Genomic DNA, 22,836 nt, shown 5'->3' with positions numbered 1-22,836 from the left:
GTTTTGCCCTATTTCTCTGGCTGATTTGGGAATGGCTTGATCCGATAGCAGGATTTTCCCTAATACAGAATGAGGCAGATAACAACAACCCACTGATTTTCTGAGGCCACTCTTGATCTTTTTCACCCCTTTCCCCTCCCATATGTTACATTTGCCTAGGCTTGAAACATCTGTTCCAAAAGAGGTAATACTTGCTCCTCATTCATTGCCTAGCAATGTGGACCAAAGTTCATGTGACATATTGCAGAGTATGTTCAGTTGCAAATGCTATGTACAGGCTCTTTGAAATGTAGCATGTATGGCACCATGTGACACATGGTTGCCATGGCAATACACTTTTTGGCTGAACTACAGCATAAGCCCATGGAACATACATTGCTAATATGAGACTCTGCCCTGTGCTAATGCATAGGACACAGCCAATCTGGGATCTGGGACTCAAGGGGTTTTGCCTGCAGCCCTGGTGGCAGGTGCCCTCTGCCTGCGTGTGCAGGGAAGATGTGACATCCTCCCTTTCCAGTCCTGTCTCCCAGGCACAGGGCATGCTGTGCATTCTGCCATGCATGGAGACAGCATTTGCTTAAATATCGGTTTGCTATATTTTGTATCAAAGGGGGCCCCAGCTGAAAACATTTTATTTTGTAAACTGAAGTGAAAAATCAGTTTATGGCAGATCTTTTTTTGAATAATGACATTCTTTTTCCCAATTCCAGAATTCAACAGTCATGAGCAGAGCTGAAAATTTTAAACAAGTTGAGTACCTCCTTATTCATGGAACAGCAGATGGTGAGTTTCAGTTAATTAGACTTTTTAGTATCACAGACAGGTTTGCAATTTCACTACTGACAAAACAAAAGCATGAGGGGCAAGACTGTTACATTTACTTCAATAAAACAGTGTTGCTTTCCACAACTCACTTGTCTTGGGCTAAATGGGATGCTAAGTCCTAGAACTTCAAATAGTCCCTTTCTTCTTGTGCCTTTCCCACCCTTCCTATCAGAAAAGGAGCTGCTATTAGTTACTTTATGATTCCTTTCTCTCTTTGCAGATAACGTTCACTTTCAGCAGTCAGCTCAGATCTCCAAAGCCCTGGTGGATGCCGGAGTGGATTTCCAAGCAATGGTACAGCAAAACTTGGTGGAAACGGAGGGAACTTGCTGGTGGGGTCTAGTTGCCCCTCTCTGGGCTCCTTCTCCTCAAGCAGCCCCAGGACACAGGGACAGAATTAAAAGGGTTTTTATTTTTCCAATAAGAAGCTGGAAGTGATATCCTTAAAGCCATAGGCAGAGTAGTATTCAATACTATTAAAGACTTGGGGGTTGAGAAGCACAATATTGCATATCTGGGGAGTGTCAAAACACTGCTCTCCCATCCATGTGGTTGTTCAGTCTCTCCCTGTTTTGATTCAAAAGTAATCACTTAGTAAATGTGTGGCAGACCAATTCTAAAGTGGAACCAGCATGATAATAGCTCAGCTCCAGTATGGAAATCCATTTCTGTCTAGGATGTATTACTAGCCATTCTAACACCAGTGGGACATTAATAATCAGCACGGCTGCCGCTTTGCAATTACAATGTTACCTTTTGTTGAACAGCCACAGGTAATGAACAATTAGGCTTGTTTTGTGGAGTTGGAAATGGCTAGAGCTGTTGTTGCCTATATAGAAGGATGCTTCTAGATATTAAGTGAAATTCATTTTCTGCAATAGACCTTTTCAGGTCAAGAAGGAAAAAGAGATTGTGTGTGTATATAACCAACGTATAAATATGTATGTATGTGTGTATATTTATATGTACGTGTATGTGTGTTACACTAAATATTTTTGTGTAAATCGCTTTCTTGCCTGTATCAGCTAGAAAACCTGCTTTCCTTCACTGTCTTCTCACACACACACCCTTTGCTCTGTGATCAGTTCAAAGGGTGCCCACCATATGGGAATGGAGCAGTTATTTGATACCAAAAACAAACAAATGAAAAAAACAAACCCCAAACCTGGTATATATCTTTTGGGTCAGATTCTTTTAAGAGGTCGAGGTTTATTTGTCTACTATTCAAAGAAGAGAAACAATGCTTTAATTAGGCAATTTTTTAAAGTTCATTTATGTCTCCATACTCTATGGTTGCCCGGTAGTGACTTCCCACTTATTTAATGTAGGATGAATTGATAAATTTTTGCCTCGGGTCAGCTCTTTCATAAATATCAGACACACAGATAGAAAATTCCAGTGAAAAATCAAAGTGTGTTTTCAAATAATACATTTGACTTTTGACCTCCTGTTAAACATATATGAAATATTGAAATAGATTTTTCTAGCGCCTTGGTAACATAGGAGTGCATACGAGTGCTTTTAACAAACTCATTTATTCTAATATCGTTTCTCTCACTACAGTGTAGGAGTAATCTGACACTTGATAACACTTAATTAAAACTAGTGTGCTTAATGGGATAAACATTCTTTCCTATGCATGATGTGGTTCTGGGGCCTTTGAGCCAGATCTTAAAATGGACTTGGACAGTTTCATTAGAACATGTGTATATCCTTAAAATAATGTTTTAATTCTATGTATGCTTGTTGAGAGCTTATTTGAATTATTTTTTTTTTCAAAAAAGGAGACAACTGGCTTCCTACTTCTGACCTTTTTCTTCCTCTGCAGTGGTATACGGACGAAGACCATGGAATTGCCAGCGGCCCAGCCCACCAACACATATACACCCACATGAGCCACTTCATAAAACAATGCTTCTCTTTACCTTAGCACCTCAAACGGCTTGCCAAACCTCATTGAAAGCTATTTTTGTTCTGTCTCAAAGCTGCACTGTTATGATGATCGTGGAAAAAAAAAGTACACGCAAATCGAGAAATTCAGCGTTACTCTTGTTCCCAAATTTCATATCTATAACCCTAAGAAGGGACTTCTGTCTTCACGACAGATTATTACCTTCCTCAAGTTTGAAGTATTCCGTCTGTTTCTGTTTATTATTTAAAATCATTACCACATCAGTTGCTGAAACAACAACTAGGAGTTGTTCGTATGGGAGCTCTGCACAGGTTCCCTGGGAAGCGTTCATCTTTTTCTAACTGGACCAGCCCATGCGTGCTCTCTTCTTTAAAGGGAACGCAGTGATGTCCCTGAAGCGGGGGTGAGAGAGGGAGGGTTAGGGAAAGAAGTGAGGAGGCATGGCTGGGAAGTCAAGTCCGAGCCCAATGACCCGACCAGACTACGGTCAGCAACTCTTGGAGGAGAGCTGTTCACAGCTAGATGGGCACGGTTTTCTGAGAAAGATTATTTAACCAGTCTCAGGAAATCATAAATGCAAGCACCGACTTCTAAGTAAAACCACAGCAGTTGAATAGACTCCAAAGAAATGAGAAGGAAACTGGCAACCAAGCAAGGCCCGCAGGTGCTGGTTATGGCTACAGGTGCTACGAAAGCACAGCAAGGGTGAGGGGAAAGTACTGCCAACGGGCTTCATAAAATACTGATGTTTCCTGCTGAGGGAGGCAGCCTGGAACTGAGACGTGAGCACATCAGGTTGCCCTGTTAAAAGATGAAAATATTTGTATCACATATTCTAACTTGAAGGAGTCCTTGCATCAGTTTTTCTCATGTCATTTCTTTGAGCGTCTTAATTAAAAGGGGATTTTAACTTCCTTGGACTTGTTTTTAAAAACTGAAAATAAACCGCAAAGTGATGTATTATTATTCCCGCTCTACATCCTGTGGAATTTCTCCTGGTTGTCGAATAAATGTTCCTTCATTTTTTCAGAGGTAATGCATTTTGTGTCTTGAATGAGACCTAAACCACACTGGCATATGGACACGCTTATCCAGAAAGGCTCTTGTTTATTTTGCTTGTTATCCCAGACTGCCTTGTAAACATGGAGAGAGTTCAGTTTTTGTTCAAAAAAAAAAAAAAAAAAGCCAGATACATAAAAATGTGTTAAATTAAGCAGTTCATAGGGTTTTTATGTACTACATATATAATTTGTTATCACACATACATATATAGCATTTGAAAAACCCAAATAATTTTTATTTTTTATGTAATTTATGATTTTATTCCAGGAAACTACGATGACGCTCATATTATAGGAACAAATAACATCAACAATATCATCTCAGTATAGGTTAAGAAAAAATTCAATTACTTAAGGGTTGAATTATTTGTGGCTGACACATCTATATTAATGAAAGCATAGATTTCAGATGCTGAATTTAGCCTAACAGATAACTGAGGAAATGTGATTTTTTTGTTCCGTTACCTGCAAAATGGCCTCATTTTTAAAAAATTGATTTTATGAACTCAGACTTAGCTTCAGACCATTTGCTGGAAAAAGTTATCTCAGGCTGAGCTCCAGCATAAAAATCTAAAAGTAGAAGAAATGGAAAAAAATCTATCAATTCAACATAAGACCAGTGAGTCACACATAGGAATGGACAGAGGGTTGTGAAATTCAGCTTCAGTTGTACTTCGGGACCATGTCATTGAAGAGCTTCACCTTAAGTCTCAAATCCCACTCACCCATTAGAGACATAAATCAACCTTCAAACCTATAAAGCCCCTGTCATAATTCTATTTCTTAATAGAGTTCAATCATCATGAATGGGCCAATCCCTGCAGAGTTCTATATCTAGAAACAGTAGTCATAGATCATATGTCCACACCCTGTACTGAATTAATAGTCACAAAAACAAGAAATTCTTTTAATTGAAACCAAATATTGTGCAATATCAGATGTTGTACAGATATTCAGACCATTTGGCAGTATCAGATGTTAACATCAGATATTGCACAACCTCAGATATTTTACAGAAATCAGTAAGACTATTTTATACAATAGTAGGTGTTATATAGTATCAGATACTACACAGATATTAAGACCCCTGTGTAACATCTGATATAGTACAACAGTAGTTTCTAAACATGTTAAATGTTTTCTCTGGCGCTCAGAAGGAATAAAAAAATTCTAGCATGTATCTTTCATATAATGAGGGTTACAAAAGTTAAAGTAGATTTCATCTGGCCCTCCTAGGGCAAGAGTTACTCTCCAATAAGAGTTTTAAATTGGCTTATTGGGAAAAGAAGGTAAAGACGTTGACAAATAACTTAGAGATAAACTTCATCTGAGGCTAAGCTGGAGACACACAGAAACGAAGTGCAGTACCAAAATGTGAAGACTTGGGGGCGCCTGGGTGGCGCAGTCGGTTAAGCGTCCGACTTCAGCCAGGTCACGATCTTGCGGTCTGTGAGTTCGAGCCCCGCGTCAGGCTCTGGGCTGATGGCTCGGAGCCTGGAGCCTGTTTCAGATTCTGTGTCTCCCTCTCTCTCTGCCCCTCCCCCGTTCATGCTCTGTCTCTCTCTGTCCCAAAAATAAAAAAAAAAAAAAAAATGTGAAGACTTGCCTGCCATTGACAGTTGCGGCCTCAGCAGGTGCACGGATGCTAAGATTCCTATCACACACAACCTGCTGGAGCTCAGCAGTGCCCAGGAGCAGCACATACACCAAAGGAAAGGAGCGATAGTCACATCTCTTCTACAGATCCAGAGTTTGCTTTTACGTTTTGCTCACGATTTTTAGAAAGTCACTTGAAAATTATTTATGGACATTTTTGGAAACCTTGCTAAAAAGGATGATATACCTCCATGCCTTCGCAAACAGAAGGCATAGATCAGTTCATCCTCTAAAGCCACCACCATAAAGATCAATTATCACGTCAGGCTGTATGTCATGTCATTCCAGGCATTTTCGGCTGTACGTCATTCCAGGCATTTTCTTTCTTATTCACAGGTGGTCACTGAAGCTACCAATGCTACTACTTGGTATTTGCTGCTTTTGAGCTAAGTTGACGTGAGAATTGCAATTTATAAAACTACTAGATTTGCACAATATTTAAGATGCAGAAAGTTCTAAATGAAAAACATACCAAAACACAAGGATGGCTTTTTTCATAAAGAGAATTTTGTTGTCAACTTTGTGGTTCTTTCAGCAGTGTCCGAGACCCTTTTTACACACATCCTCAATGGTCTGCAGTGTGTATTCAGTATGTCTGAGGTATATAGGTGATTGAGAATGAGAGACGAAAGTAAGTAATAAAGCATACCATCACTGCCCATAAGAAAAGCTCAGAGCAAGGTATTATTAGTAAGACCAATGTCGTGCTCAGTATAAATTTATCATCTTTCCGCATGTCACCTGTGACAATATTAACATTTAAACTTTAGAACTGGAATTAATAAAAAAAAGTAATTTCCCCACTGCTAAATTGAGAAGGGTATCTTCTCTAGTGTTACAGACTTTAAACTTCCACAAGCTCAACGAAATTTGTTATTCTTCACAATCTTTCAGCTGAACAGTTCATCCCAATTTAAAACAAATTATTTAAAACACGTATCTGGTGAGAAGCGTGACCCATCAAATAACCAAAACCCTGATTATTTCATGAAGCTTCTCCTCTCCAAAGTCATGATACTTGTGACTTGTGAGCAAAGAACTTCATCGGGCAAGTTTTGTTTCCAGTGTTAATCACAAAAATATGAGTCACAAAGAAAGTGTAACATACTAAGAAATATTACTCATCTTAACTTGATTCTGGTTGCGTGACCTGGAAGGAGTACCTTGTTAAGGAGGGCGGAAGTCGCTCCTCGCCTCCTGCTGGAGACTCAGTGCACTGCAGCCTGGATAAGGTGGACATGGGTTAGAATCTCCGCAGCACCACTCAAGCGAGAAACATTTTCAAGAGCGCTAGTCTCTTTGAACCCCAGTTTCTTAATTTGAAAGAAGAACAAAAACACCTACTTCACAGAATTTTTGCCTTGCTGTGAAGAGTTGTGCATACACTATGCCGGCATTGTATCCATGCACGCACCCTCAACCCCACCCTTCCCCTCCTCCTATTCACGGCTATTGAGCTTTTTATCTTGGTTTATGACTCCACTGATGATTCCATAGATTACACAGTTCCCCACCTTAGGTGTCTGTGTCTACAGGTGCTGGGTACACAAAGGTGTTCAGTAAGCATTCGTTTTTGCTTTCTATACTGCCATACCAGTGAGAGTCTTTTCTTGGATCTTTAATACATTCTTAATAAGATGAGCAGCAGCATTTTGTGATATATTTTACTCAGGATTCTGTCCGCAGCCTTTCCCAGCTGGAGAAAAATCCGAACACAGACCTAGGCTCTGGAAAGTTACAAAGAAGGGATAAAACGCTATTCCTAATTTTTAAGGAACTTATAAACAAATGGAAAGAATAAGTCACATGGCAGAAATCTAGAACTACACACACCAGAAGCAAGAGAATCTACGTACAAAGCTAAGTCCGTGGTAAGAACTATGAGATGAGCGGGGTGAAAATGTGGGCGGGGAAAGGTGGTTTCTGGATTCATACGGGCTGCCATTGGCTGAATTTTGTACTACACCTACATTTCTTTCATAGTCTCAGGATTACTATTGATACCATGCTTTTCAGAACTTTTTTTTTTCAGATACAACCCAAAACATATCATATAAAGGAATGTTCTACATGAAAACATTTATAGTAAAACTATTGTATTTGGAGTTACCTACATACCTAAGGAGTATGCTTCAGCCTGTTGGGTTTCAGTCACAATAAAAGTTTAGAGACCACTCACAGAGTGTTTGCTTGGAGCCTCACAGTCACCCTGGATCCCAAAGGAAATGATTCCACTTTGTCCCCCACTATAGTCGAATTCCACTGCGCTGCTAGACTCATCTTTCCAAAAATCCATGCCTCTCCATTACTCAAAACTTTTAACGGACAAAGGGCAAAGATCATAATATACAATTTAACATCATTTTATAATAGAAGTGATCAACATCTATTTCTACCTTTTCTCACAGGTCTTCATTACTCTCCTAACACTCCACCATCCTGGGCTGTTTGCTTGGTTCCAAATATGCCATACATCAAATATGTCAGGCTCCGGTTACACCATATAGCTTTACTTTTTTATTTCATTTTTATTTCATTTTTATTTCAATACTGGCATGTGTTTGAGAATCTTTGCAGCTCTTGGAGTAGGTTTCCTTCCCTATTTCCATCCTAATTCATATGCTACCTCTTATATAACATTTTCCTCAAACTCTGCCCTACTCAAAGTTCCATCTTTAAGTTATTCTCTGCTTTCATTATGCAGCCAACTCAGTACATACCGCATTGTGCTCTAGCTATGTATCTACTGTGCCCTTGGAAGCAAGGACCACAGTTCTCTTTTCAAAGTTCCAGGTCAAAAGTAGTGGCCAGTACACCAACAGAAGCTGAACTGGAGTTGTATCAGTGAGCTGCAGCTTTCTGAGGAAAACAACCAAAGAGATACTCAAAAATAAAGTAAGCAATCCTTGAACACTGGGCTTCTTCGAGGGGACTGATTACAAGTAATCTTTCCCAATGGAAATTTAGACAATCATATATCCAAATCGCTCTCATACAATTTTCAAATGCTTGTAAATCTCATTTCCTTTCAACTGATGAATATATGAGATAGTTTATTAGAACATTTGGGTAGCAATCTTGAAACAATAGTAAAATAATCAGGTGACTAGGAGTGAACAGCTACAGCTAAGCAGGAACAGAGGTAGATCAGTGCAGATAGAAAAAAAAAAAAAATGAGCCACACTTTTAAGAGCCAAGAAAAATCCTAAAAGATCTAGATCTAGGGATTGTGTTGAAATAGAAGTGGCTTGTGAATTGTCAGTGGAGAGTTTCTATCAAGCTATGAATTTAAACTACACACCAAGGAGATAGATTAAATTTAGGGAAAAACTTCCCAGTATCAAAGGCTGTTAAATGGTAGCAATTATAAAGTATACTCACGAGTCAAGAGAAAAATACTGAAGTACATTCAAGTTCTGAATGTAATTACTTCTATAACATACCGGCAGACGGCTACAAAAGAAAAATAGCCCCATCTGACCCATTGTAACAGGGAGGAGAGAAATTTTAGGAAATGCTTTTCCCATGGTGTGTGTGTGTGTGTGTGTGTGTGTGTGTGTGTGTGTGAGAGAGAGAGAGAGAGAGAGAGTGGGGGGGGTAAAAACCGAAGTTTATGGAGTTCTAATAATGGGAAAGCCTACCAAAGACCTTGGAAGGTTTTACTAGTCTGGGAGCAATGCCATTTGCACCCAATTCATTGCTTTCTGGAAAAATGAAGAGATATATCCTACTATAGCTCTCATAATATTCTGTTCATAAGGTTCAAATTGTCTGAACACTCTTGAAATATCTGCATCACCAAATTTTCTTCACAGGGGTGTTTAAACTTAAATATTACGTTCAAACAATCAAAATGTTCTACATCGATTTACTGACTAACACTAAGGAGAAAAAAGACAAGACACTTTGCATCACAATTTAAAATGTGCAAGGAAATTAATTAGGATAAATATTTATTTCCACATAACATTTCTTAGTTGTGAAAAACACAATATCCTAGTCACATTTACACATTACTTGAACTTTGCAATAAATTACATTCAAGATATTCAGTAATTTTGACCAGGAATCTGAGGAGATTAGGAGGAAATATATAACACTACATTTTTTTCTTATATTTTATATGATTTCAAAATATTAGGATTGACATAGAGCATTAAAATTCACACGAGAACAAAATAACTATAAAAATACTCAGAAATACAGAATTTCATTGGATATGATTGCTTATTCAAATAAGTGATCATGTGAAGGTCTAAATTCACTATGATCATTTGTAACAGAATGGTTATTAATGTATTAAAACACTAGGAGGCTGCTTTTAGGACTGACTGGCATGCACAGCTAGTCTAAATCATAAAACAATGGGAATGTTTACAATGTAGTATCTGTATTATAAAACGCACAAAGGCAACACATTTGGAATGGAAAATTTCTGTGTTTTTCCTTGGCATTTATAAACACAGATTTTATTAACTGCAAATTATCTGTATATGTTTTTAGGTTTATGTTCCGTAAAAGAGATGGCTCCTCAAAAGACTGTGAGAGGAATTTTCAGAAAGTATCAAAATGTTGAACCTAATGGAAGCTTTGTTGGGTTTTTTAAATTTCCCTCACAAGCTTAATCACAAGAGGATTTTTTTTTTCACTGTTCATATGCAGTTATACACAAAATATGTAATTAATAGTTTGGAAAAGCCACAGGGCTCTGAATTATTGTAAAATAGAACACCGCAGATTATAAGGTTGGTGATCACTGGTGATTCTTAGGAAACAAGAGCACTATAAGATTCCATCTTTATTAACTTCACATTCATCTAAAAAGAAATGAAATACTGTATTTTTAGTAATGCTCGGAAATTCTTAACTTTGCTTCCTCTTGTACAAGCTCAGTAAAAATGGATTCTTTCAGATGGACTGAAATATCTACAGAACCCTCTCAAACAGAATCTGAAATTTTCATTTAAAAGATTATTTTTCTACAACATGCATTCAATTAAAAAGTGGAAAAGAGCTTTGCAGAAGGAAAAAATTACAGTTGGAGACCTGTCAGCCTAACATTAGAACATGATTCAGAAGCAGCAGTAAGCAGTACGTGACCTTTAGCAGCAGAGTAACTGGGGAGTGAAATTTCACGTACGAGGCTTCACCATGTGGCCTTCCACGAGTGTGTATAATAGGTTTATTTGGAAAACATTTGTTTTTAATGGGAGAGAAATTTAACAGCATATTTCTGATAAAGATTTATACTGAAAATCTCACAAAACTTACAAAGTTTTCCAGAAGTATTTCATACAAGCCTAGTATTTGATGGTGTGATCACAACTTGAATCACTAACCGACCACTACTTGACTCTCTGCATTAGTTTCTGATTCTTTTAAACAAGTTGTGAACAGGTTCTATGTATTTTTTCAAAGGACTTTAAGTTTTAGTTAGATATATAAACTCTTACGTATTAAATGTATCGTAATAAATCAAGGAAATGCATAAATACAATTATTAAAAAATGTTTCCAAACAAACTTTTCGATTGGGGTCTTCTGAAAGAAGTCACTAACGCTAAGCTATAAAAAAATAAAAAGAAGTAAGACTACCTTTCAAAATTCTGCTGAATGAAATGACCAGGTAGCTTCAGGTCACTAAAGTAGGAAAATACAAACTAGGTAAATATGACATCTCTTTAAGAAAGCTATTGCTCTCATAAAACCAACGATGAGAATCCAGTGTTTACAAATGTCTAACATACAGCAAGGAGCACACAGATTCTTGCATTAGCTATTGTATATGCTCACAAGGGTATCTCACTGTTCAGAAGTTTAAACACAGAAATGAAACAAATTATTGCACTACTTACAGTGTGAAGGTGGATTTGGGATGAGAGACAGAATTTACAATACATGATCAAAGCAGTTTTATTAATAATTGTGGTGCTCTTCTCATATATATGTAAAAAATAAATTGAAGATCAAGTCATAGACAAGTCTCCCTGTCAACACCTTTCCCTGAGTCCGCTTTCTTCTCTTTTCGGCTTTCAATGCTACAGGGGGAAGAAAAGGAGAAATGTATTACTGCAATCCAGCACGGAGACTGTGAGGTCTGCTTGCTCAGACACAAAACCCATCAGCCCCAAAGTACCACATGGGCCCTTAGCATTGCTCTTTCATGCTGCGAAGCATAGCTAGATAGCAACAATTACAACCCCCTGCACTCGGTGAGATGGAAACCAAGAACTGCAGAAAGGGAGAAATTCAAAAAACAGTAACTAAAACACAAAAATCAGACATTTTTAAACAGTTCCAAAAGCATGCAAGATTAATACCATGGTCCTCATTTGGGCAAAGGAATTACTGCTAATTGTTGAAAATGCCAGTCCTGCCCCCGTCTGAAGAAAGCACTGACATCATAATGACACCACAGAGATGTCACGGTAGGTATTTCAGGGCTCGCTCGAGTGGCTCATCCTTTGTGCACAGACTGGATCCTGATTTTTGGTGAGAACTATGTCATGGTCTGTTGGAAAGACACATCTCCGCTGTCGTCGGGGAGGCAGTCACCCCACACACTGCCCTCCACACACCTGTGAAGACTGACCGTCACCCTGTCCATCAGAGTAACAATGTTTTACCTCACTGCTTCTGTAATGAACTCATTCCCAAATGACTTCTGTTTTTTTATCTGCTATCCAATTAACCTTATCAGCGGGCAAGCTGGTAACAAAACTCTACCACTTCTGTCTTCGTGGGGTATTTTTTTGGTATTTTCCCAAAGATCACTTTTCCTACTCTCATGTTGACAGTTTTCATGGAAAACTCAAACAGTGTGCTCACGTGCGAGAAGCTCACAGCAAGAATACAGGCTTCGGGGCAGGGGTGGGGGGTGCACAGAATGGCTTACTCCCCAGTGACCCCCAGCACAGGGCAGCGTCGCCCCCACCTGGGGCCTCTCCTGTCCCTCCCTGCCACTGATTCAAGGGGTGAGTGGCAACTGGCCTCTGGGGCCCCGAGCTGGAAGAACCCACACACTTTCACTGGCCACTTCTTCCCTTAACCTAAATTTATGAGATAGTTGCCAGTGGGGAAACCCTTGGTTTTAGAACTCTTCTCCAAGTAATAAAGTGACAGTTAAAGCCTCCTCCCCCCCCCCCCCCCCCGCCTTTCTATGCGGCCTCCTGCGCAGCTTTCTTAGTGGTCAACAACTTAGACACATTCTACGAGTGTGTTTTTCAAATTGCTTTTCCTCCAATTCAAGCTCGAAACAGCCCTTCTCAGTTGTCACCACCACCCGGCGCCATCAGGTAAGAAGTGCTGCAGCTTCTGCCGTCCGTGGCACGCTGCCAGCACTGCGAGCTGGTGTGAGCGAGCGTCTATGGCACCCGGGTTTATGCCTGCCACACTTCTCAGCACGCACTACTTACAGGTCAGAGCAAAGCAACTTTTCTCCCTTGTCTTTTCTCCTTCCACAAGAAGAGATGACAGTGTGCACATGATGTGTTGAGAGCCTTAACTCTGTATTTTTAACTCCTCTATCTGCATGACTCACTTCCTTCTACTTTAAGTGCCTTTCATATGACAAGTGGCTGCTATCCTACTTTTCAAATTAACTTTTCCTTGGGCTTTACCTGGCTCCTCGTCTCTTCTCTTCCGCCAGACAAAACCAGTGAAAAAGGGAAGGCATGGGGCAGCGGAGGAAGCCTGGACTTGGAACTGGAAGGTTAGGTTCAGTTTCCGGAAGCCAAGAAGGAACTCTGTGACCTTGGACTAGTTGTTTAATCTCTCTGCGGCTTGGTTTCCTCATCTGTAAATTTGAACTATATGAGTCCCCAAATTCTCTTGTAGCTCGAAGGCCAGGATTCTGAAGCTGGCATTCTCAATCGCAGTGGGGCCCTATCTTTTGAAAGATAGACTACAAGAGCCCATCTGTAGGAGACCCTAGGGATGCAGACACACTGGCACGGTTCCTGTGTGCATAGTGCTAAGTTCCATAAGCTTTTTATAAATGAGCACATTCCCAATGGCACTATTAGTCACCAAGTGGTGAGAAAAGATTCAGAATGTTGACTTAATTCACAGATAATGCTTCCTCCTGATGTCCTGCTTTGGTCCTACTGGTTGGTTACAAAACAATAACCGAATAAATGATCAGGGCTTTTTTCCCTTCTCTAAAACTGGTGGCTTTGGTGTCAGATTAGATTTCAACAAACTTATAAAGCAGAAATTTTATATCCAGTTCAAAACTTCTATGAAAAATATTATTGACCTGAACCCATCTTCTTACTGTATGCCTATTACTGTCTTTATTTCCTTGTTACATTCATTTTTCACGATTCCAATAAGTTCTAAACTTTCATTGTAATAAATATACATATTTACTAAATATGTAGCACATCTATGATGTGCTATTGCAGTAGATACATATTACATAGCTGTTGGGTACCAGGTACTCTGCAAAGACCAAGGGATACAAGAGAGATGAGACAGTGCCCTGCCCCTGGAGGAGTCACATTTTAAAATCTAAAGAAATAATATTTCAGGAGAGAGCAGAACATGACCCACTACCTTCATGCTGCCAACTAGTGATCTAGGAAACTGTTATGTTTCGATCACACCAAAATAGTTGTTGCAAACAACATTTACGAAGAAGTCATGACAGGGCATAGGCCTAGGAAATCACAGCAAAGGAGGAGAATCCAGGATGGAAGAAGGTGGTGGAAGTGGGCAGCCAGAGAGGAGCAGAGAAGATGGTCCCAGAGCCTAGCCTCTGCCACCAAGGCAACACCAAGCACTGTTTTTCCTAATGTTGCCAGGTACCTTCCCAAGAAATGTCAATCTAGGTGTCAGTTGTTCGCCTATTCTGATGCAATGTGTGGTTTTTAACGAGACCTATTTCTGCCAATCCAGTTCAAGAAGCCACAGAGGACCTTGTCACGTGTATGCGCAGCACTGTTGAACAAGGATCAAATTAGACATCCTGCAGATGTGGTCAAATTTTCAGTGAGTTCTGATATCCTTCTTTCAATCAGGCGAGATAAAATATCGTTGACAACGAACGGTGGATGAAATGATGGATAAAATACAAGTGCTATTCCCAACTGCACTGTGGAAAAGTATCTAAGCTTCTCTAATAGGCATACAGGACCAATAGCAAGGGACAGGATGGAGAATAAGGAGAGGGCCCGTGTCAAAAACCGCAAGGAAGCCAACTTAGGCCTCAAGAGATACAGACCCTGGTAAATGGGTCTTTAGGTTTGGGTTTAGTTTAGTTTAGTTTTATGCACCAAGAGATACTCTAGTAGGCACAACACTGTTAGAGTTCTTGGTCATCAGATTTCAATACCTTCAACAGACACACCATGAAAAAGCAATGGCTTTGGGAGGGTATTGTTGTTATTAGTGTTGGTGGTTTTTGGATTTCTGGAAGCCACACACTCTGCCAAGTTTCACTGTTATAAAGATGAAAGACATTAACCATTAACCAAGAGGAATTTTTCACCTGGAAAGCTACAGACAATCCATCTAAAGGTAAACTTTCATTACACAATAGTTTGAATCTCATGTTAGGAGGAAGGTATGTTCAAAGAGTAAGAAACAGGGGTGCCTGGGTGGCTCAGTCGGTTAAGCATCCAACTTTGGCTCAGGTCATGATCTCATGGTTTGGGAGTTCGAGCCCCACATCGGGGTCTGTGCTGACAGTTCAGAGTCTGGAGCCTGCTTCAGATTCTGTGTCTCATTCTCTCTCTGCCTCTCCCCCCACTTGTACTCTGTCTCTCTCTCAAAAATAAATAAATGTAAACAAAAATAAAAATTTAAACAAAGAGTAAGAAACAAGTGGTTGTATCAAAATATAAAGGATGGTCCTAATTAAAACTGAACCTGCTTAAAGCACACTACATTGTTTTACAACAACTAGTTTTTTTTGTGGCGAAAAGCATCACCTGACTATACTATTTACTTTAAGGAGTACCTAAAATACTATGACATAAAATTTTTTGCTTGAACCAAAGAAAAGCAGAGAAGGAGTTTGTACTATGGCTCCATTTAGTACAGGAAGAAAAGCAATCTATAAGTTGGTTGTCTCAAATTTTCTACATATTCTCATGGCTGGCATTTTATTTTGAGCTCATAAACCTGGAGTTCCCATTTTTTTTAAAAAAAATCAGAGAAATGCCATATTTTTAATGTGAACGAGTCCATAAGCACATATTTCAATGGGTTTAAGAAATTACCCTTCTCATAATTCTGATTTTCTTCCAAGACCAAAACAGAATTACTGTGAGGATGACTCTATCAGACTGTAGCGGGGATCTTTGGGGAAGGAAGATAAAGCATGTTTTAGAATAAAATATGACTTCTGTTTGAGCCAAGCAAAGAAATACATGAAGATTTTAAAGCCCTGTTACAAGACAGAAAACATCAATCAGAAGTCTTTGAGGGAGCCTACTGAGTAACTTATATTAACCTCCTTTGGACTAAGTGTTAGAAGTAGTTGTTAAGGATGGAGAGAGGGAGAGGGGGAGGGAGGGAGAAGGAGGGAGAGAGGGGAGGGAGAGAGGGGAGGGAGAGGGAGAGGGGGAGGGAGGGAGAGAGAAAGAGAGAGAGAGAGAGAGAGAGGTGACTAATTCCAGATTTCTGGGATGAGAAGACTGTGCACATCCACTGTTTGTCTTTTTGGGATAGAGATGACATTGAAGCAGCATGCCATTTTGGGGTGACAAAAACCAGCAACAAGAGATATTCTGTAAGTCTAATGTATCATCTTTTCTGAGCCCATGTTTCCAAATATTTCTCATGAAGCCAGATAAAGCTTGCAGGTTTGGAAGCATGTGGTGCATAAATGGAAGCTCCCAGCTTTGCAATTTCTTAATTCAAGGATAAATTTTCTTTTTTTTCCAATATAGAAATTTGATGTCATCACTAAAAATGGTGCTGTGCGATTTGTTGATTTATATATGATGTATTTGTGTAAGTCATGTAGGAAAAAAAGTTCACTCAAGCTTCCAACCTTCTTAAAGAGCTGAGTAGTTATAGGAACACCATAAACACTCAGTCCGATACTGGATCTAAGCCCAAGCCTCTCCATGCCTTTTGCCTCCCCAAAACTCACACAGAGAACATAGGCTGACCAGGTTTCTAGAAGACACCATTTAACACAGGAAATACAACCAAGGAATAGGTTTGAGGGAGAGGGTCTTACCTTTGGGGAATCAGCTTCTAGAGTGATTAGGAAGGGGAGCTTATGACAAAAATGTAATATAAAAATTAAGTAGAAAAAGTTAATTTAAGGTCATGAAAATAAAGGAACTTAATAACTAAACACTGTCCCAAATCCCTCAATCACTCTTTAATAAGAAGAGCTATTAGCATAACACAGAGATTTTTCTTCAGATCAGTATCTAAGAAGACTGGATGGTTTGAACGCTTATAAATTCTGGAAAATTCAGTTGGAAATCCTGTGATGACTCTTCATATTTAAGGACACACTCTTCCCCAGCATGCATTTACAACTTAGCATCCACAACTATAGGAGTGGTTTGTAATGTTTGCATACAGAGAAATACGAATGCATAGAACTTTCTGGAGCTGAAAGTTTTGGAGTAAGGAAGTTAGGGAAGATTTTCAGGGAGTTGGAACAGGAACCTGGAAATATACTAAGTGCAAAATCACCATTACATGTGCATATGGGGCTTAAGAAAGGACAATGGGGGAGTGCAAAATGTGGGCAGATATCTAAGAGGGTTCTGGGAAGTGGGTGATGAGTGAATATAATGGAACTTTATTGCAAAAGAGTAGGCCAAATGAATGTCCGAAAGTGGCCTGCATTGGGACTCATTTACAGTACCATTCTCCCCACTGTCATAGTTTTGGAATAAGCTTTTAATCTGAAAGGGAGATGTTGAAAAACATACCAACAAATGTGCCAATTACAATTTCTGCCTACTTTTAAAAAGAGTTTTCTAAAATATTTTAGACCTAAATTCAATGGAAACCAATACTATTCTTTCCCTAATAGATTCATGTCATAAAATGATTGGAATCAGTACAAATTCACATTATTTTGGAATTCAAACCTTTTAGAAGGAAAGCTTGACTCCTTATCTTTTGAGTTATCGGCAGTCATCAGAAGGTTCCTCCACAAGGCAGTCTTTGACATTTCATCGGAGATATTGATCACAGATGGATCATCTCTAGATAGGAGTTTACCCAAAATGAAATTTAAAAAAATTAAGTAATTGCAGTTATCTAGTGATAGAAACTAAATATAGGACAGTCTTATACCTTTGTACAGTATTTTTCACAGTTAAAAATTAAGAAGTAAATAGTTCTCTCAATTATTTTTTTAAAATCTATGAAAAACAAAAATCTCAACAAAAGATTCTAGTTATATAGACACTGGTTTTGGCTAGAGTTCTCCTAATTCATTTCAAATTACAGAGATGAGTTTCTGTGTGTTTACTGCTTGGGCTCTTGCCCCTACATTCGCAGCCGAGCAGATCAACTTCAGTCTCCTGCTCAGACGCTACAGTGGCTCTCACACACTTAGAAAAAAAAGCCTGGCAGGGGTGCCTGGGTGGCTCAGTCAGTTAAGCATCTGACTCTTGGTTTCAGCTCAGGTCACTTGCTGTTTGTCAGTTCGAGCCCTTCATTGTGCTCTATGCTGACAGCATGGAGCCTGCTTGGGGTTCTCTGTCTCTCTCTTTCTGCCTCTCCCCTGCTTTCTGTCTGTCTCTCTCTCTCAAAACAAACAAACAAACAAACAAACAAACAAACAAACATTAAAAAGACAGAGAAAGCCTGGTAAGTGGACCATAGGCTCTGTCCCTGCCCTCACCCTCCAGGTTCATCTCCTGCCATTACAGCCCTGCTCCTTCTACTCTGGCCACAAGCAGTGGTCTCCCGACTATTCTGGAACACTCTGGGCTTGCTGCCTCAGGGCCTCGTGTTTGTCCTGCCTTCTGCATATGATGTTCCTTTACATGGTACAACTCTTTCCCTCCTTTGTTTAAATGTCACCTACTCAGGCCTTTGCTGACTACTGTATTTAAAATTTCTGGGCCACCTGAGTGGCTCAGCCAGTTAAGCGTCCAACTCTTGGTTTCAGCTCAGGTATAATCTGTTTGTGAATTCAAGCCCCACGTCAGGTCTGCACTGACAGTGTGGAGTCTGCTTGGGATTCTCTCTCTGCCTGCCTCTCTCTCTCTCTCTCTCTCTCTCTCTCCCCCTCCCTCAAAATAAATAAACTTAAAAAAATAAAAGAAAATCTCTATTTCCATCCACTCAGAGTACCCTCATCCTCTTTTGCTTTTTGTTTTTATTGCACTTTTCACCATCTAAAACACTATCCCATATTACTTGTGCCTTTATTTTTGGCCCCCCCACCTCTATTCTACTTGAATATAAGTTTTATGAGGATGACGATTCTTGACCATTCATCTGCTACTGTTTCCCCAAGAGTCAAGCAGGGCCTGACACTTGGTGCCTACTCAATAAATACTGGTCGAATAAATGAAGGCAGTCTGTGTGTTTGGCAGATATCTTTCCAAATGACTAGAAAGGCCTTCAACATCAGGGCGCGTACAATGCTGGGTGCTTTGTTTGCATTTTAACATGGCACCAATTTTAAGTGATGTCCAGAATTCTCTAAAATATTCCCAGGGCTAGAAACACAACCAAATAGAAGCAGAGATAAATTATAGGCCAAGTCAAAGAAAGTTTCAAGTGAGGAAACAGCACTCTTCTTACTGCACGAGGAAAAGATACCCTGCTGTGAAAAAAAACCACCTTCTATAGAAATCCTAGGCTGACCTCACATGACCCTCATCAGTGGTTGTTCACAGGCGGCAACAAATTAGACTTTTTTAGAGAGACACCAAAGGTCTGGAGCAAAACCTTGGGTCTCACAGGGTCCCTCCCTTCCCAGTCTGGACAAGTGTTCTTTTTAGTTCCTCAAATCCAGCAGCGCCTAGTAACTCAAAGCATGAAATCAACCAGTTTCCAAAAGAATGTCATATGGAATACATGTTTTTCACAATATTATGTGACAAAGAGCCTTGTAAAAGAGTTTAGAGTTTAGAAAAGAGTTTAGAAAATACTGGATTGGGGAGCCTGGCTGGCTCAGTCAGTTAAGTGTCTGATTCTTGACTTCAGCTCAGGTCATGATCTCAGGGTTCACGAGTTTGAGCCCCCACTGGGCTCTGTGCTCACAGAGTGAAGTGTGCTTGGGATTCTGTCTCCCTCTCTCTCTGCCCCTCCCCCATTTACACTGTCTCTCTCTCTCTCTCTCTCTCTCTCTCTCAAAATAAATAAAAACAAGCTTTAAAAAAAAGGAAAAGAAAATACTGATTAAAGAAAATTAAACTTAAAAAAAAAAAACATACAGCACTACTTAGATTCTTTAATATGCCAATATACACTATGAATCTCCAAATGGAAATGTGGTATGGAAATTTATCTAACCAAAGAATCCTTTTGAGAGGGGTACCACATGAGACCAAGTATCTATCTACAAAACACACGTGGGAATATATTGATTCAATGAAACAATCAACAGGCTTTTAAAACTTACATACTGTTTAAAAAAAGATAAAATGCCTTCTCATGTTTAGGTGGTAGATAATTACATTTTAAAAACCTAGGTAATGTGATTTTACAGTCAGACCCTGAAGATCTAGAAGATTTTTCCAATTTTTTTGGTAAATACTATGATAAATTCTTTCCAGAGGGAAAAGTTTTCTCTGTTTTTTTATTGGCATGGTCTTAAATTATCCTTAAGTGCTTCAATATCTATATATCTGTACGTAATTTTTGGCCAGATATGTTTTTAAGTTTTTATTATAACTCACAGGCATTTGCATTCTTTTGTTATGCCTTTGTGCATAAAGAAGATAGGCATATTTTGGAGAGTTACATAAATACTTCCTAAAATGGCTGGTAGATGTGAATCCTTGAACTCAGGAAATAGATCATCTCTTTGGAAGTGCCATTTTTTAGGGGTAACTTCCCAGAGTTCAAACATTTCCCAGAGTTCAAACATGATCACTGGATCAATGTAGTGAATACCTAGCTCATTTATTCTGGAATTGAATCTTGACCAGTCTTCAACTGATACTTTTAGAGCTTTTGTATACATTATAAAATATGAGAAGAAAAGACTTCAGACAACAGTCCCCTGCCCCCCTTCATTTTCAGCCACTTGCCCCTACTCACGCAGCTACCAGTGTCAGAACTTAGTTCTAGGACAGGGTAATCTAAGTCCTACTTCCATTTCTTTCTATTCTGACACAGCTTCAACAAACCTTTGTAGGAATGCACACAGTTCACAATTCTTAAGTAAAGTATACAACAACACGTTTCATGACTCCAAGTGGTGTGCTTTTCCACGCATATCTTACCTATAGTGCCCTTCCAATGGGAGCTGTACTGTGCCCTCATCTTCCATAGCTAGCATACTTTGTTCTTCCTGGAAAGACAAATGTAAAACATACAAAGTGAACCTGATGAATCTCCATTTTACATTAAAGAAGAAACACAGATTAATGTTTCACTATCTCATTAACCTCAGGACCTTCCACTTTGTTTGCATTTATTAATGCTAGCACAGGTCCTTTCGATAAAGTATCAGCTACCAAGAACATAAGTAATTAATGAGAGTCCCCTACCACAAAGTAATTTAAATGCTAGCAACAATCTCCTTCATGTCACTCAATGTAAAACGTGGTTAATTTCCAAGCAGATTTTTAAAAATAATCTACATTTTAAAAGGAAAAGAGTACGGGTAATGTAATTGTTTTCATTGTTATAAAGTGTACATTACATTCCCAGAATGCTCTGTTAGAAGGGAATGAGGATGTATTTAGAGAGGTGGTTCTCAAACTTTATTTTACATCAGAATCACATAGAGGGCTTTAAAAAATATACAGATTGCCAGGCCCCACCTCCAGAGTCTCTGATTCAGTGGGTCTGGAGTAGGGCCCAAGAATTTACCTTTTCCAGTGACTTTCCAGGTGATGCTGATTATGCTGGTCTAAGGACTACACTTTGAGAACTCCTGCTCTAGAGATTTGGAAAGAGACAGGAGAAGATGCCTTCCTGTATGGACCAAACACAGGTGTGTTTTCCACGAGGCACATCTTAGGCTTTAGTTTTGACTCAGATTTCTTCTTACAATGACAATATCCTACCCTTCCCCAACAAGTAGGGATATTTCATATAATCATTTCTTCATCTATAACACTTTAAAAGCATATCTTTATGATAAAGATAACCTTATGCTACCATATTAAAATGTCCTGGTTTAGGGGAGCCTGGGTGGCTCAGTCAGTTAAGTATCTGACTTCGGCTCTGGTCATAATCTCATGGTTCGTGAATTCAAGCCCCGTGTCAGGCTCTGTGCTGACGGCTCAGAGCCTGGAGCCTGCTTCGGATTCTGTATCTCCCCCTCTCTCTGCCCCTCCCCTGCTCGTGCTCCGTCTCTCTCTGTCTCAAAAATAAATAAACAATACAAAAATAATAAAATAAAATATCCTGGTTTAGTTTTCAATAATGTTATCAACCTTTTTCTATCCACCAAAATATTTTACTTATCTATAGATTGCAGCTTCTATTTAATGCATTTATTCTTCAAATGAGTCAATTACCAATGCTTAAGTTCAGAGAACAATGTGGGGTCATTTAAAGTTGTTAGAATCATTGGTTCTAAGTCCAAAAATGGAATTTTGTTTATTCTATTGTATTTATTGTTTTATTTGAGTCCAGTTGAAACACGAGGCTACTAGTTTCAAGTGTACGTGTAGTGACTCAACATCCCTACATCCCTATATGTATGCTGTGCTCACAAATGTACTTACCATCTGTCACCATACAACACTATTATAGGATCATTGACTATATTCCCTGAGCTGTGCCTTTTATCCTGTGACTTGTTCATTCCGTAATTGGAAATCTGTATCTCCACTCCCCTTCACTTATTTTGCCCGTCCCCTACCCCTTCCCTCTGGCAACCATCGGTTTGTTCTCTGTATTTATAGTTGATTCTGCTTTTTGTTTGTTTATTCATTTGTTCTGTGTTCTAGATTCCACATGAGTGAAATCATATGGCATTTGTCTTTCTTAGTCTGACTTTTTTCACTTAGTATACTACCCTCTAGGTCTATCCATGTTGTCCCAAATAGCAAGATTTTATTCCTTTTTTGTGGCTGCGTAATATAGAAATGGAATTTTTAAGTTAGAGATGAAGAGCTAGATGATTTCTTGACCAAATGGGAACTGAAGAGAGAAAATAGGGTGGGCCTGGAGGCTTAGCAGTAGGTTGCCTGATCTAAGTCAGCTTCCAGAAAGACTTGATCTTTGGCTGATGTCATTTCTGGCAGGCAAGGCTGTTCCTAAC

At 39.3% G+C, this 22,836-nt stretch overlaps 1 protein-coding gene and 1 long non-coding RNA gene across 2 annotated transcripts in view; one reads left to right on the top strand and one right to left on the bottom strand.

The window, feature by feature from the left end:
* LOC125916956 (dipeptidyl peptidase 4) overlaps nucleotides 1–3,776 on the top strand; it is a 78,665-nt gene extending 74,889 nt beyond the window's left edge. The window contains exons 24-26 of the mRNA XM_049623202.1: nucleotides 714–786; nucleotides 1,049–1,122; nucleotides 2,657–3,776. Coding sequence (XP_049479159.1) covers nucleotides 714–786; nucleotides 1,049–1,122; nucleotides 2,657–2,758 — 249 coding nt within the window. The 3' untranslated portion in view covers nucleotides 2,759–3,776. The remainder of the gene's footprint in view (nucleotides 1–713; nucleotides 787–1,048; nucleotides 1,123–2,656) is intronic.
* Nucleotides 3,777–9,374: 5,598 nt separating this feature from the next.
* On the bottom strand, nucleotides 9,375–21,159 carry LOC125916955 (uncharacterized). Its single transcript, XR_007456070.1, has 3 exons — nucleotides 20,843–21,159; nucleotides 17,522–17,638; nucleotides 9,375–11,494 (listed from the first exon to the last, which is right to left on the bottom strand). It is a non-coding gene; the product is annotated as an uncharacterized LOC125916955 (long non-coding RNA).
* Between the last annotated feature and the right edge of the window lie 1,677 nt (nucleotides 21,160–22,836).

Source organism: Panthera uncia, unplaced genomic scaffold, assembly GCF_023721935.1.
Source record: "Panthera uncia isolate 11264 unplaced genomic scaffold, Puncia_PCG_1.0 HiC_scaffold_1352, whole genome shotgun sequence".
NCBI classification, from domain to species: domain Eukaryota; kingdom Metazoa; phylum Chordata; class Mammalia; order Carnivora; family Felidae; genus Panthera; species Panthera uncia.
This window is presented reverse-complemented; position numbering and strand designations above follow the sequence as displayed.